This window comes from Notothenia coriiceps, unplaced genomic scaffold, assembly GCF_000735185.1.
Source record: "Notothenia coriiceps isolate Sejong01 unplaced genomic scaffold, NC01 NC01_scaffold00032525, whole genome shotgun sequence".
Taxonomy (NCBI): Eukaryota; Metazoa; Chordata; class Actinopteri; order Perciformes; family Nototheniidae; genus Notothenia; species Notothenia coriiceps.
The window spans coordinates 89,054-104,655 of NW_011365226.1; the positions used below are offsets into that span (position 1 = coordinate 89,054).

Here is a 15,602-nt window from a genome sequence, read left to right on the forward strand (position 1 = left end):
ATTGAATAGAGAGAGAGAGAGAGAGACAGAGAGAGAGAGAGAGAGAGAGAGGGGGGGAGAGAGAGAGACAGAGACAGACAGAGAGAGAGAGACAGAGAGAGAGAGAGAGAGAGAGAGAGAGAGAGAGACAGAGACAGAGACAGAGACAGAGAGAGACAGAGAGAGACAGAGAGAGAGAGAGAGATCTCCACTGCATGAAGCACGTGCATCAGTACGACTGTCATTGATTTACAGATGTCCTTCACCACTGATATTCTTTTACCTCCCTCAGTATTTACATTAGTGTGTCTGATCGCTGCGTCAGCACGCGCATGGGGATCGGCGCGCGCTGAGGAGCAGCTCAGAGACGCGCGGGCGGTGAGGAGCGCAGTCTTTGCTCAGCCGGCATGTGGATTCATTCCCAGAAAATCCTGCATGGGGACGATTACGCACGGATTTAAAAACAAGAGGCTTTGGATCATGACTTTTGGACACATGTTTCTGGACGTCAGCGTTTTTTTGGATATGATTTTAGTCTTTTTGAAGATAATTTTGTATGTTTGTTCCACGATAATAGGTCAGTAAATACCCCACTGGTGGATTGAAAAACGTCTCCAGACAAGAGTGAGCGACGTGTGCAAAGACTTAAAAAGTTCTTCTTCACTTTCTAGCTTGCTTTTTTTCTTTAATTCCCATTCACAGAATTCCTGCATGGACGGGTACGCGCGGATTAAAAAACCCACAGGATTTTGGATCATGACTTTTGGACACATCTTTGGAAGTTAACATGTCTGGAGAATTCATGGATACTAACTATGAGGGCTCGGGGGGGATTGTGTTTCCTGCAAACAACAGCTGCGTTTTTAACAGCAGCAACCTGTCCTCCTCTGACCGGGACTACTTTCTGCCGGACTTTAATAAAACCTACTCTGTTGGAGACGGCGCGGCGATGGTGCGCATCATCATCTCCATCATCTACTCTCTGGTGTGCGCGCTGGGTTTATTGGGGAACTTGCTGGTGTTGTATCTGATGAAAACCAAACAGGTGTGGAAGAAATCCTCCATCAACCTGTTCGTCACCAGTTTGGCGGTGACAGACTTCCAGTTCGTGCTGACGCTGCCTTTCTGGGCGGTGGAAAACGCGTTGGATTTCACATGGTTGTTCGGAAAAGCCATGTGTAAGATCGTGTCCTACGTCACGGCCATGAACATGTACGCGAGCGTGTTTTTCCTCACGGCCATGAGCGTCGCGCGCTACTGGTCTCTTGCCTCCGCGCTCAAGGGTCACAGGAGGCGCCCGCGGTGTTGTTCCGCGCGCTGCATCACTGTCTGCATCTGGTTCGCCGCTGTCTCTGCCGCTCTGCCGCACGCGATTTTCTCCACCACAGTGAACGTGTCCAGTGAGGACTTGTGTTTGGTGAAGTTCCCAGAAGCAAACGGCACTGCGCAGTTCTGGTTGGGACTCTACCAGTCTCAGAAAGTGCTGCTTGGGTTTGTGTTTCCTCTGTGCGTAATTTCCGCATGCTATTTGCTCCTTTTACGCTTCATCACCTCCAAAAACATCAACACGTCGAGCGCAAAGCGGCGCGCAAAGGTCACCAAATCCGTCACCATCGTAGTCCTTTCCTTCTTCCTCTGCTGGCTGCCCAACCAGGCGCTCACAGCATGGGGCATCCTCATCAAACTCAACGTGGTGCACTTCAGTTATGAGTTCTACACCACGCAGGTGTACGTGTTTCCGGTGTCAGTGTGCCTCGCGCACTCCAACAGCTGTCTGAACCCCATCCTGTATTGCCTGATGAGGCGCGAGTTCAGGAAGGCGCTCAAAAAGCTCTTCTGGAGGATGACGTCACCGGCGATCCGGCCCTTCACGGGCACTTCAGAGCCTCTCATGGACGAGCAAGGGCAGGTGATCGTGCCCGTGAGCGCGCCCAGGGAGCCCGTGGTGGAGTTTTACCCCCCGGGGGCCGTGATGTACAATAACCTGCCGTCAAACAGCACGTAGTGGAGGCAGACTGTGTTCTATATTGTGTTTAAGTTTGTTAATACAGAGTCTTGAAAACTAAGGCTGAGTTCAAGAGGTTTTTATTTTTTAAAAAGCAAGAAAATATGAACTTCATCTAAGCTGGACAAACTATGGAAGACTGTTAATGCCAGAAAAAAAGGTGTTCTTATTTTTGGGATTTATATTTTATTTCCAGAATTAAGACGTGATGTGAAGGAGGTGGAGAATAAACTTCAAAAGTCAAATTGTAGATAATAAATATTGAAATATTGACAATAAAATGAACATATTTTACCGTGATTTAATTGTAATACAGGTTTAAAAATGATGCTGAAGTAACAACATACTCATACCGGTTAGTAAAAACCAACCAACAAGTCTGCAGACAGACGGCCGGCGAAAAACCTTTTAAAATGCGTGTTTTCTGAATGGAGATCGGCTAAGCTAACACAGTATATGCTCCGACCGTCCACACTCACAACAACGGCCTACAGACATAAATAAACCAGCGACTGTATTCACCATGACACAGACTGTCTGTGGTTTGTACTTGTTTAACTTTTGTCTAGTTTCTGAACAGATATGAGGAGCTTTGAGCTCTGAGTGCTAACAGCTAACGGCTGATGTTGGTTTTGTGGTTCTCATTGAAGATGACGTCACGGATCCGCCTACACTGCGTTACTATAGTTACTGCCCCGGCTACTAAACTGTAATGGAAATGCAGCATAAAGTGAGCCTGGCCTACCAAGGCCTAACTATACCGTACTAAGCCGTGCGAGGCCCTGAAGTGGAAAAGCGCCTTTATAGGGCCGGACATAACCTGGGTTTGTTTTTTGGATTTTGAGAAAAAAGTCTAAACGTGAAGGATGTGGAGTTTAAAGTTGAAATGTAAAGAAAAAGGTCTATATTTCCAGAATAAAGTTTTAATGACAGGAATAAGGTCGAAACATGAAGGATGTGGACAATATATTAAGTATATAAGTTAGAATTAATGTTCAAAAAATGACAATTAAGCTGAAATATCAACAATACATGGATATTTTGAGAATACTTTTGAAATGTTGAGAATAATGTGAAAAGTTGTAACGTAAAGGACGTGGAGCTTAAACTTGAAATGTAAAAAAAAAGTCTAAATATTGAAATTTAAAATAAAAAAATGTAAAGTGAAAAATATGAACTTCATCTCACGTGGGCATGCTATGGAAGACTATTAGTGCCAAAAACGTGTTTTTATTTCAGGGATTTTTTTAAATGTCAACAATAAAGTCATAACGTGCGGAAGATGTGGAGACTCAATTTGAAATGTAAAAAAAAAGTCTAAATATTGAAATGTAAGTTGGATTTTTTTAAAAGCGAGGAAAATATGAACTTCATCTCAGCTGGACAAACTATGGAAGGCTAATAATGCCGGACATACACTGGTAGACACGTGAAGGATGTGAAGTTTAAACTTGAAATGTTAAAAATTGTTAGAAATTTAAATTATAATGTTTTAATGACAGGAATAAGGTCGAAACATGAAGGATGTGGACAATATATTAAGTATAGAAATTGGAATTAATGTTTAAAAAATGACAATTAAGCTGAAATATGAACAATACGTGGACATTTTGAGAATACTTTTGAAATGTTGAGAATAATGTGAAAAATTGAAACGTAAAGGACGTGGAGTTTAAACTTGAAATGTTAAAAATAGGTCGAAATTTAAATGATAATGTTTTAATGACAGGAATAAGGTCGAAACGTGAAGGGTGTGGAGAATAAAGTAAACATGTAAGTTGGACTGAACGTTGAAAAATAGACGATATGAACAAATAAGTCAAAATGTAGATAATAAGTCAGAATGTCGAAAAAAAAGTTGACATTTTGTGAAATAAGTGGTAACGTGCAAGATGTGGAGTTTAAAGTTGAAATGTAAAAAAAATCTAAATATTGAACAAAATAGTCAAAATGTAGATGATAAAAATGTGAAATTCTGAGACTAAAAAGTGGAAATGGCAAAAACAAAGTATGTGACGGATGTGGAAGATGACGTTTAAATATTGTGAATAAAGTCACACTGAAAAGTCCATATGTTGGGAATAAAGAGAACATGTTGCTGGAGTACAAGTTGGATTATTCAAAAAGCTGCTCACTGAAAGACTACGAGTGCCGGACTGATTTTGGACTGTTTTATGTTACCCCAGGTGTGTGTGTGTGTGTGTGTGTGTGTGTGTGTGTGTGTGTGTGTGTGTGTGTGTGTGTGTGTGTGTGTGTGTGTGTGTGTGTGTGTGTGTGTGTTAAAGTAATGCATGTGTGTGTGTGTGTGTGTGTGTGTTAAAGTGATGCGTGTGTGTGTGTGTTAAAGTGATGCATGCGTGTGTGTGTGTGTGTGTGTGTGTGTGTGTGTGTGTGTGTGTGTTAAAGTGATGCGTGTGTGTGTGTGTGTGTGTGTTAAAGTGATGCGTGTGGCTGTGTGTGTGTGTGTATTTGTGTGTGCGTGTGCGTGTGTGCGTGTTTGTGTGTGTGTGTTAAAGTGATGCATGTGGCTGTGTGTGTGTGTGTAAATTAGATAACAATAGAAAAGCTGCATAAAATGAATCCTATTGCTTTAAGCGGCTTAATTGAAAAAGATAAATACAACACTTATCACAGGATGATGAATACACACACACACACACACACACACACACACACACACACACACACACACACACACACACACACACACACACACACACACACACACACACACACACACACACACACACACACACACACACACAATAACACACAGACTGATACTTTCAGTCTTACTGTTGTTAAGAGCTAGGTGGAATATTTTGTCATTTTCAAAGAAACAAGAGAAGCAAAACTGATCTTTGTCTTCATTTCATTATTACTAGGCGTCAGTGAGTATGTGGAAATTCAAAATAGACAATGACATTATTAACGACAGATTCCATTAAGCTCACATATGACCACACTCAGTGCAGAGGAGAGTGTTTTACTGTAAATGTGGAGTGTGTGTGCACCTTTAATCTACATTATGCTGCAAGCAAATGCAGACGTTTGACTTTCTTCCACTTGTGCAAAACAATATTGCTGAATAATCTTGGATCAACATTTGAGAAAAAAGATGCACAATTCAAAATGATCATGCAAAAACCAATATGTGGAGAAGATGAAGCGTTTGGTTAATACTTAATGCAAGATTAGGTGACAGGTTTCTGCTAAATCTAGAGATAATGTGAAAAAAAATGTTTTTCAACCACAGTCATGTTTCCATCTTCATCTTGAAAGCGCTGACCAAAATGCTGATTGAACACAATTTTAAAGCCATTCTCAGCAGATCTGCGCTCGGCTTCCTCTGCCAGTAAATCACAATGGAAGATTATATGTATTCACCTACACACATGCGTGATACCATCATATAATTTATTGAAACCAAACCACAGCAGTGATTATAATAATTCAGAAAGTCTGAAACTTAATTTCTAATTAAAGGTCAATGCTGATGTTGAATCAGATGATTAAATAAGTGTACATGACAAAAGCAGAGGTAATACAGACTAACAGATTCACACAGGAACAAACTACTCATCTTCTGAATTTCTACAGAAGCAGGCTAATTTGCCTATTTTCCAACCCATGCTATTAACATAATAATCTGAATTACTTCAAGCGCAGAGATCAATTGTTTCCATATGAGGGGCATTTTCCATTACAGTACCTTCACATCACATGGAGGGGATTGAACATGATCTGAAGGAAAGACCACCTCACACTGAGTGACACACACATGCCCCCAACACAGGTACAGTTCAGATTGTACAACTTCTGGGGAGAAAACACCAAACTGAAGCCACAACAATAAGAAATATGACAGCGATTTGAATGGGTTAGGTGTGAGTAGGACGTTGTGAGTGGATGAGAAGAAAAATGACTTGTGTGTCACTCACAGGGCTTTTACCAGAGGAAATGTCTCCACAGATGAAGAAAAACATCTCTGTGGTTTCACCCACATGTTCTAAGGTGTTTCACATCCATCTGTGTGACAGTATATCCCTCGATGTGTCTATATGTGACATGCAGTAGGTTTTCCAAACCCTTTTTAATAAATGTGTTTTGTTTTCTACACATTTCTTTGTCTGAAAAATGCTAAATCATCTAAAAAAGTAACTGCAACGGATCAATGTGATTCCCTTTTTTCTGAAAGGCAATATTGTGTTTGTCACTGTAACATCGGCTGTTCTTTTCTCTATCATTTAAGTATTTTACTGTTAAATCAAAACACCCAAATCTTCTCGTTACGGACCTGATAATCGGCAGGCTCTATTATTCTAACACGATTCTTAAATGCTGCTTCATTATGAGCAAATGTATTTAACCCTTGTGTTGTGTTCGAAAGCTGTTACCGTTCATGGTGTTCGTGGGTACATTTTGAACCATGATTTATCTCAGTTCAAAACAATCAAAACATTACTATCATCCAATATTGTTTAAACTACATCATAACTAACTTATTATGCATTTATAACCGTACCATCCTGTTGTAATTTAATGTTACGGCCCAAAACACATTACACCACTTGAACACGTGCATGCGTGAGTTCAGGTTCAAGTGTTCCCGTGGGGGGAGGGGGGCAGAGGATCTGGAGACCAGGTGCATGTAGCGGAAAATTATTGTTACAGTGGATGAAGGGGGTGGGGGAGGGGTGTCTAAAGTCAAAGATGAATGTTGATTGGGCCAAATTTGACCTCGAGTCACCCAAAACAATTCTGCTGGGTCTCCCCAGACCCCAACACCAAATTATACACTTTTATTTTTAGAGACTTTCAGACTTGGCTAAAAATGTCAAAATCTGTTCTGTAGTGTTTATATAGCTGTTGTGGAGGATATCATGAAGCCTTGTTCCGATAAAAAAATATCGGATATAATTTTAACTTGAAACGGGTCACGGGAGACCCGAACACAACATAAGGGTTAAATGTTATATATGTAGTATATATTAGAAAGAAATAAAGAAGACAGAGAGACACAATCTCACCTAGAAACTGAGATAAAAATAGGACTATAATCTGGTTCTACATGTAAACATCAGTCGTCAGATACTGTTTATTGATCAAAGGATTGTTTTATTAGATGCTTATTTTCCTGAAATTGCAAATTGTATTGAAAAGATAAAAGCAGTAGCTTCATGTACACACACAAAGTTATGTAGAATGACGTAATGTATGTACAGATTGATCATTTCAGTATTAAAAATGTATTAGGAGGCGTGTGGCGTAGTGGACTAGTGCGTTGGTGTTCAGATCAGGTTCAAACCCCACTGCAGTCAGCATGTCGTTGTGTCCCTGAGACACTTCACCCCAAATTGCTCCTGTGGGGATTGTCCACAGTACTGAGTATGTAAGTCGCTTTGGATAAAAGCGTCTAACATGTAATGTAATGTATTACAGCAATCTTTAATAGAAACAGAAATAGCCTACTTTAAGGACACTTTAATAAACGTTAATTATCAACAACTATAGAAATATTTTTATATTATCACAAATGGGTTGCTCTATATTGTAATTGTTGACAAATACAATAAAGAAAATGTTAATTTCCATTAGTTTATGAAAGCGTATAAAAGCTAAATGTAAGGATAACCTTAAAGTTAAGTGTTCCTAATCAGGATCAAACAAGTATTTTAAACACAATCAGAGCACCAGTTGTTAAACAGACATTACTCCATTAACTTGAATGTTTATTTTCTAATCTTAAACTACATTTAGTAAAGTATGCTGATCGTATACAGGCTATCTTACAATCATTTGAATGGCAGTGTCAGCATGTTTCTATTACAGCAATATCAGAACTGACGAGAAGGGGAAAAAAGAATGGAGGTGATGAATCACTCTCATGAAAATCCTTCAGAAGAAGACACCAGGTTTCTGGATTGTGATTGTGATGGTGAGGATGATGATGATGATGATGATAATGATGATGATGTTGAGAGTCCGTTAAGCATCAGTTGTAACGCAGATGACTGGCAGTGACGGTGGAGCACTGGCAGTGGTTGGTGTTTTGTCATTTCGGTTTCAGAGCAACAACTCGAGCTTCCGTGAATGAAACTGAAGGGATTTGTAAACAAGAACCATTTAGCGCAGTTTGGAGATTTACTGTAAAGAAGCCTAAAGCTAATTTAGTGAAGATTCGGTCATATAAACACAATATTATGATGTAGGCCTACAAATATAGTTTTACTGTAGTAGATAATACTGTGCAATGTTCCTTTCCGGTGCTCGTGTCCTGTGGCTTACATAATTACCTTTTCATTAGATATTCAAGGTATAGTTTTCCAGAAAGGATCATATTTTTCACGATGTTTTGCTGATTACGTTTTTTGGAATTTGTAATCACATATTATGCCACGAAATCTTACATCACTTTTTCTACACATTTTTCACGACATGCTATACTATGACTTTTTTAATAAACTTTATTTATTCCATTCTATAGCCCTTTTAGCTAACTTAACCATAAAAGTTATTTATTTATGACTTTAACCAACATATGACTTTTAAGGCCTTTTTTTTTTACGTTTTCCATGTATTTATTTTCATAGGCCTTGCACATGTATCCACATCACTGTAAATGAGCCAGTGTTACCCAAAGGTTTATTTTCAGCTCTTTTAAAATGTCTTTACGTTAAAATGACACTACGGTGTAACAGTTGAGTTTAAAAAAAACAAAACATTTTCCAACCTGTGCTTATTTCATAGAAACATCTTAAAAACATTGTTTCAGTAGTTCACACATTGAACATGTATAATATAGCAAAATGGCTATCCTAGTGTAAATGTTTTTTTTACTTATTGGGGGAAACCCAAAAAGCGTTACAGCTGTCCCTGGTCTCCCTACTAAAGGGAAGGTGTTGAGAGTAATACATATTCAATTTCAAGAAAACAAGGTATCAAACTCTGCCCAGAGAGAGGATGTCTACCTTGTTTACATCTTGTTCCTGAAAGCTTTTGAGTAACGTTAGATATTGTTTCACACATGTATGTTTTGTGAAGAAGGAAACACAGAGAGAGAGTAGAGGGGAATCCGTGGGTCTCCCTGTTTACTTCTCTGTCTGAAACGTTCCATGCTGACACACACACACACACACACACACACACACACACCACATCAAAGTGTGGCGTGAAGCTGAAGTCACGTGATCATCGGAGGAGCTACCAAACCCCCACGCGCTCATAAAAACCTCATCAGATCAGAAAGCACATCAGAAAGCACATCAGAGACAGAGGAGGAAGTGGAAACAGAGCAGGTTCAAGTGAAAGAAAGAGATTACAGTGACATTATATCAAACGATTAAAACAAAGATGCCGTTGGAGTATTTCCTCTTTGGGCTGATAACCTTTCTTCTGGCAGGTAAATATGTTGTTGTTTTTTAACCCCCCCTGTGTGTATATCATTTGTCTTAAATTATATGTGAGATGTTCATTTTTATTTGGCACATTTTCTTTATTTGATGTTTTATTTTCTTCTTTCTTCCTCAGGGGTGGAGTGTGATATAACGGAGGTGTTTGTTGAAGCAGGCTCTCAGGCTGTGTTACCCTGTAAAGGAAGCATTTCATCCAGCGTGATTCCCGCGATAATCTGGACTAAAGCCAATAAAGGGTAAAACAACTTCATGTTTGCCTTCTCCTTCATCCTTCTCCTCTTTGTATGCTGATGACTCTGCTCTCGCATCTTCATCTCCTTTATGCGATCTCTCCTCTCTCAAAATCCCACACCATCTCCAAACTGTCCTCCTCATAGCACTATATTTTAGATTTTAGCATATGTTTTCCAATAAAGACATAACAAGAAATAACCTCAATACAACTAACACAATAAAATAAAAACAGTAGAAGTCGGGTGGGAGGATGCTTTACAGTACAGATTACAGATACACTTTTTTATTGTTATTATTGTTTGTAAGTATAGTTTCCCGTTACTCCTGATAGATTATTGGTGCCCAGAGTGAATATTATGGGTCTTTTTTTATTACAAAGAGAAGCGGCCATGATGATTTGAGTCCTTTTAGTTTTGAATAGGCCTACTTTTCTGGGTGATAACATTTTCGTCTTGTTTTGTCTTTTGTATATACGTATGTTCTCATAATTATTTGTACATCCCTGTAGCCTAAATATGCTGATAGCTTAGATCAGGGGTGTCAAACTCAATTTAGTCGCGGGCCACATCAGCAACATGGCTGCACTCAAAGGGCCGGTTGTAACTTATAATATATATATAAAATAATGTATTATATTACATTTTTGCCTCTGCATTGGATTATTATTGGATAGGGTNCTCCTGCTGATGTTCAGGTGTATATCAGTATGTAGTGTCTCTACTTTAAAGAGTCCTCTCCTGCTGATGTTCAGGTATATATCAGTATGTAGTGTCTCTACTTTAAAGAGTGCTCTCCTGCTGATGTTCAGGTGTATATCAGTATGTAGTGTCTCTACTTTAAAGAGTCCTCTCCTGCTGATGTTCAGGTGTATATCAGTATGTAGTGTCTCTACTTTAAAGAGTCCTCTCCTGCTGATGTTCAGGTGTATATCAGTATGTAGTGTCTCTACTTTAAAGAGTCCTCTCCTGCTGATGTTCAGGTATATATCAGTATGTAGTGTCTCTACTTTAAAGAGTCCTCTCCTGCTGATGTTCAGGTGTATATCAGTATGTAGTGTCTCTACTTTAAAGAGTCCCCTCCTGCTGATGTTCAGGTGTATATCAGTATGTAGTGTCTTTACTTTAAAGAGTCCTCTCCTGCTGATGTCCAGGTGTATATCAGTATGTAGTGTCTTTACTTTAAAGAGTCCTCTCCTGCTGATGTCCAGGTGTATATCAGTATGTAGTGTCCCTACTTTAAAGAGTCCTCAGTATGTAGTCATTGTATCTCTTACTTCCTTTTTCATAATCAGAAGAAATCTCTTGAAAGCATATGAGAAATCTAGTTCACTGACAGAAACCCTGAAAAGAGAATTCCTCGAGCGCTTCATGTTGATAAAGAACTAACATTTTTTGAAATGCCGGCAGAAATGTCAACGATGCCTTCAGGCGCAGCTCGTTCTTTTCTCCAGACGTCAGGGAATATTAAAAGCCTCGCAAAAACTGATCCTCCTTGGAGTGAGGACTGAAAAATAATGAGCAGAAAAGACGGATAACGTGTGTTCTTCAGGTGAAAATCAATTTCTGCCGGTAGCTAAACCTGTAAAGGTCCTCCTGAAACATTCTGCTTTACAATAATGCTTCCTGATATCTTTTTCCCCTCCAACAAAAGTTGCACTACCTTGTTAAAAATTATTGAAAACATTGAGATGCTGTAGCCTACTTGTCAGAAAGCTGTACAAAGGATCTAATCCATTTTTCTGCAGGAAATTGGAATTTAAGTCCTCCTGCAACTCTCCAATAAACGCATTTCTCAAGATGTGGGATGTGTTATTATGATTTCCAGTTGCATTCTTGTCTATTTGGTTTAATCAACAACATGCTGACCTTATTCTAGGTTAAATTTACCTTAGATTTTGTCTAAATGTACCCTTAGTTTGAGTGCGTGTTTCTTTAAGAACCTTCTAGAAAGCCCAGTCTGCTCTGATTGGTTAAATGATAAAATAAAATGCACGTTACGCAACTGGTTATTTAAAAAAGAAAAAAGCTCTTATTATGAAATGTGGAAATCCCGTCATCAGCTGGTCGTCACATGATATCCAAAAAAGGGCTAAATGTGATGGGTAGATTTAAAATCTCAAAAATAAAAGTGAGATATTTTGCACAAATGCAATCTATTATATTTGTGAAAAAAACCCCACATTATTTACCTCCAACTTTCTGTCTAAATGTACCCGTTTTCACCCTTATTTTTAGTGCCTGTCTCTTTAAGAACCCTTTAGAGCAGGGGTGTCAAACTCAATTTAGTCGCGGGCCACATCAGCAACATGGCTGCACTCAAAGGGCCAGTTGTAACTTATAATATATATATAAAATAATGTATTATATTACATTGTTGCCTCTGCATTGGATTATTATTGGATAGGGTGATAACTTCATAATTAACTACGTCTGAAAGTAGAAGTTTGAGGCAAATAATTGCAAGTCTCTTCAGTGAGAATGTCACAAAATGATTTCAAAAGAAAAGCTGGGGAGAAAAAGTCCAAATCAAAAAACAGAAGTGATATTTAAAAAGAAAAAAAAGAGTCAAATTATGAGAAAAGGGCACATTCTAAGAAAGAGGCATATTTAGAAGAAAGAAAGTCAAATTCTGAGAAAAAAAGTCTAATTTGAGATGCATTGTGGGACATGTAGTTTATGGGCAACGTGCTTCATTAAATCATCATGTAACCGTATAATAAACATATTATATTCTTTGCAAGCTCTTGTGGGGCCACAGAAAATGAAGTCACGGGCTGGATTTGGCCCCCGGGCCTTGAGTTTGACACCCCTGCTTTAGAGAAAGCCCAGTCTGCTCTGATTGGCTCGTGAGAATATTAAACAAGTATTTAAAAGTACTCACGTGCTGGATGGATGTTCTCCGACGGGGAGAGCCACATCTGAAGGGCTTGTTGAGTCACATGTTTTCACAAAAACCAACAGAATTATCTTATTTCCCAGTGTGAGGATTTGCAAAGTCTCCTAAACCCAGAAGTAAACAGCAACACCAAGAAAAAGTGAGATATTATTTTGGTGAACAGATTGCTGTCCTGTGTGTAATCTCTAAACACCTTGTAAAAAAAATATATTTGGCAAAATGGATCTGCTTATTGACAATGTGTCACAACTGAATAACAAAATGAAAAAGGCACGTTAGTTGCAACTGGTTATTTAAAATGAAAAAAACCTCTTATTTTGAAATCCCGTCATCAGCAGGCCATCGCATGATATCCACAAATGGCAGGGGTAGATTTCAAATCTGAAGCATAGAAGTGAGATCCTTTCCAATCTATTATATTTGTGGAAGGTGTTTTAAATGTACACATGGATTGTCGATCCTTTCACACAGTCATAAGGTTTTCATCGACATATCTACACCGTAGCTATCAATGTGTACAAATGACAATCAAAGCCTTGAATCCTCAGGATATAATAAAGAATCTGTATTTATTAAAACAACACCATAAAAACACTTTTACTGTACATGATCCATGAGTTAGTCCACGTATCTGATGAAGAGGGCGATGAAGATGCATCCGAACAGCTACTTTGTGATGTCATAACGAGACATCTAAAGTAACAGACAGAGAATCAGCACTTTGGAAACAGGGCTGAAACAGAGGGGATTATGGGTAATGCTGCAATGATCTGTTTGGTGTTTCGAGCCAAACGCTTCAGAGACATGTTTTGTATCGAGTTAGTCCACGTATTTGATGAAGACTGCGATGAAGATGCATCCGAACAGCGACACCACGGAGGCGGAGAGCGGCACCACGACCACGCTGCCCGCCAGGTTCACCAGACCTCCCAGTCCGGCGCCCACGAGGATCTGAGCCAGCTGCACCATGCAGGTGAGGGCGGCGCAGTCCACACCCGACCCCCGCTGAAGGCCTGGTAATCCCTGCAGCTTCAGTTGCTCCTGAACGCACCACGAGGAAACAAAAGAGGAAGAGGAGGGGGGTCAAAATCAGAAAAATTATCTGTATCTCAAATTACTTTATTTGAGATACAGATTTGAAAGAGGGTGAGAAGTTTGGGGTAATATCTCAGTATTAAAGCTGCGACAATAAATCACTAATCAAATATCTTGATGTAGAAAATGCTGTTGTTTACCTCAAACATGGAGATTTTCTTGCGTTTCTCAGTTTTAAATCATATTGAAATAATGTGTTTTGATTTTGGACTGACGAAACATTTAGAGACAGAACCTTGAGACTTTTGATAAACTATGATGGACTTTTTTCAATATTTTCTGACAACAAAAGTATGTGTTGGGGTCGGAGATTTAATCTGTGTTGCAGTATAAGTATCTTGGAATTATAATTGACAATTCGATCTCTTTTAAACCACACATTGTGGAACTCTTGAAAAAATTAAGAATAAAATTAGGTTTTTTCTTTAGAAACAAGTCTTGTTTTTCCTATGAGTCCAAAAAGAGACTAGTGTCTGCAACCTTTCTGTCTGTGCTGGAGTTTTATATGAATGCATTTTCTCAGTGCCTTCACTCGCTGGACACTGTCTACCACGGTGCACTGAGATTCATCACAAACCTCAAAACCTTGACGCACCACTGCAATCTATACACTCGTGTTGGATGGTCTTCCCTGACCACGCGTAGACTGAAACATTGGCACATCCTTATATATAAGGCTATTCTTGGTGCTCTTCCCCCCTATCTAAGAAAATGCACTGGATGTTATCGGCTTCGCTCCGAGAACTTTTTCCTTTTAACTGAACCAAAGGTCCGTACTGAACTGGGGAAAAGGGCGTTCAGTTAAGATGACCCTCAAGCTTGGAACCTGCTTCAAACTGGTTGAGAGCTGGTCTCATTAGAAACACTCAAAGCAACTTTAACTGACCTTGAAGCAGGCCGCTGTGTGTGTAAATGCTTTGGCTAAACTTGGTGTATGACTGTGTTGTGATTGTGTGTTTTTTAATTGTCTGTAACTGTAAAACTGTCTGAAACTGTGCTGTTACCATTCTTGGGCCAGGACTCTCTTGAAAAATAGATTTTTAATCTCAATGAGACCTATCCTGGTTAAATAAAGGTAAAAAACAATGCAAACATTTCAGAAAATACTTTTTTCAACTTGTCATATATGACTATTATCTGTTTTATATAATATTAAAGTACATTTATTGAGATTTTGGACCGTCAATACAAGAAATCATGGACTTGATGGGCATTTTCATATTTTTCTGATATTTAACTGACCACAAGATCACTACTTTATGTAATTTGAATTGCACAAATGTTTATTTGAAGCCTCTCAAATATGGAGATTATGAAGTAAATTAAGCGTAATATAGTAGGTGTGGGTAGGTAGAAAGCTAGACAACAGGTAACGTTACATAAACAACAAAAAACACATTTAAGTGAATATATGTAGCTCTTTCCTAATGCACAGAGCTATTTACAGATTCTTGTTTGAGTTACATTCCGTCAAACTAAGAGGGCAGCAGTATTACAAAGTGAAGGTCATTCATTCCTCCAGACGGAAACAATCAATATTTGGGTAAAAAGACCAGATCTTGGGAATTTTAAAAGAGCGCATATTTCTTTTCTAGTAGGCTATCTGGATTATTTTTCAGACGCTTCGACACACGTCTCGCGATACGTCTTAATGAGGGTATTTGAGACTGCTGGAGACTTTGAAAAAAGCAAAAGCGACCTTTTTACCAGCAACCTACTCCTAACTCTGGTATTTTATTATTTATTTACGAGTATAAAGCTTCTTACAGCCGATTATAATGCACCTCGCTCAGGGGTGGGCGCTCAAATAAGCTTCTTCTCTTCGTTGGCTACCACTCCTTCTTGGACTCCAGACCATCTTCAGCTGTATGCAACAGTGCGCTTCAATTTCACGGCTGACTTCTCATTCAACGTTGTAGGCCGAGGCTTTTTTGGAGAGCTTCCTCTCGGACTACTTTTCTTCTAACCTAAAATGGATT

General features: G+C 39.1%; 2 protein-coding genes across 2 annotated transcripts in view; both read left to right on the top strand.

Moving 5' to 3' along the window:
* Positions 1-766: 766 nt before the first annotated feature.
* On the top strand, positions 767-2,247 carry rxfp3 (relaxin family peptide receptor 3). The gene has a single exon (XM_010789143.1). The coding sequence runs from the start codon at positions 767-769 to the stop codon at positions 1,982-1,984; it is 1,218 nt and encodes a 405-aa protein (XP_010787445.1). The 3' UTR covers positions 1,985-2,247.
* A 5,484-nt stretch (positions 2,248-7,731) lies between these two features.
* LOC104960953 (uncharacterized) overlaps positions 7,732-15,602 on the top strand; it is a gene marked incomplete at its 3' end in the record, with an annotated part of 9,523 nt that continues 1,652 nt past the window's right edge. Inside the window, exons 1-2 of the mRNA XM_010789145.1 lie at positions 7,732-7,922; positions 9,515-9,635. Coding sequence (XP_010787447.1) covers positions 7,850-7,922; positions 9,515-9,635 — 194 coding nt within the window. The remainder of the gene's footprint in view (positions 7,923-9,514; positions 9,636-15,602) is intronic.

What these genes read in the sequence shown, in the direction of transcription:
- rxfp3 (XM_010789143.1), top strand. Translation starts at nt 767, where the DNA reads ATGTCTGGAGAATTCATGGATACTAACTATGAGGGCTCGGGGGGGATT.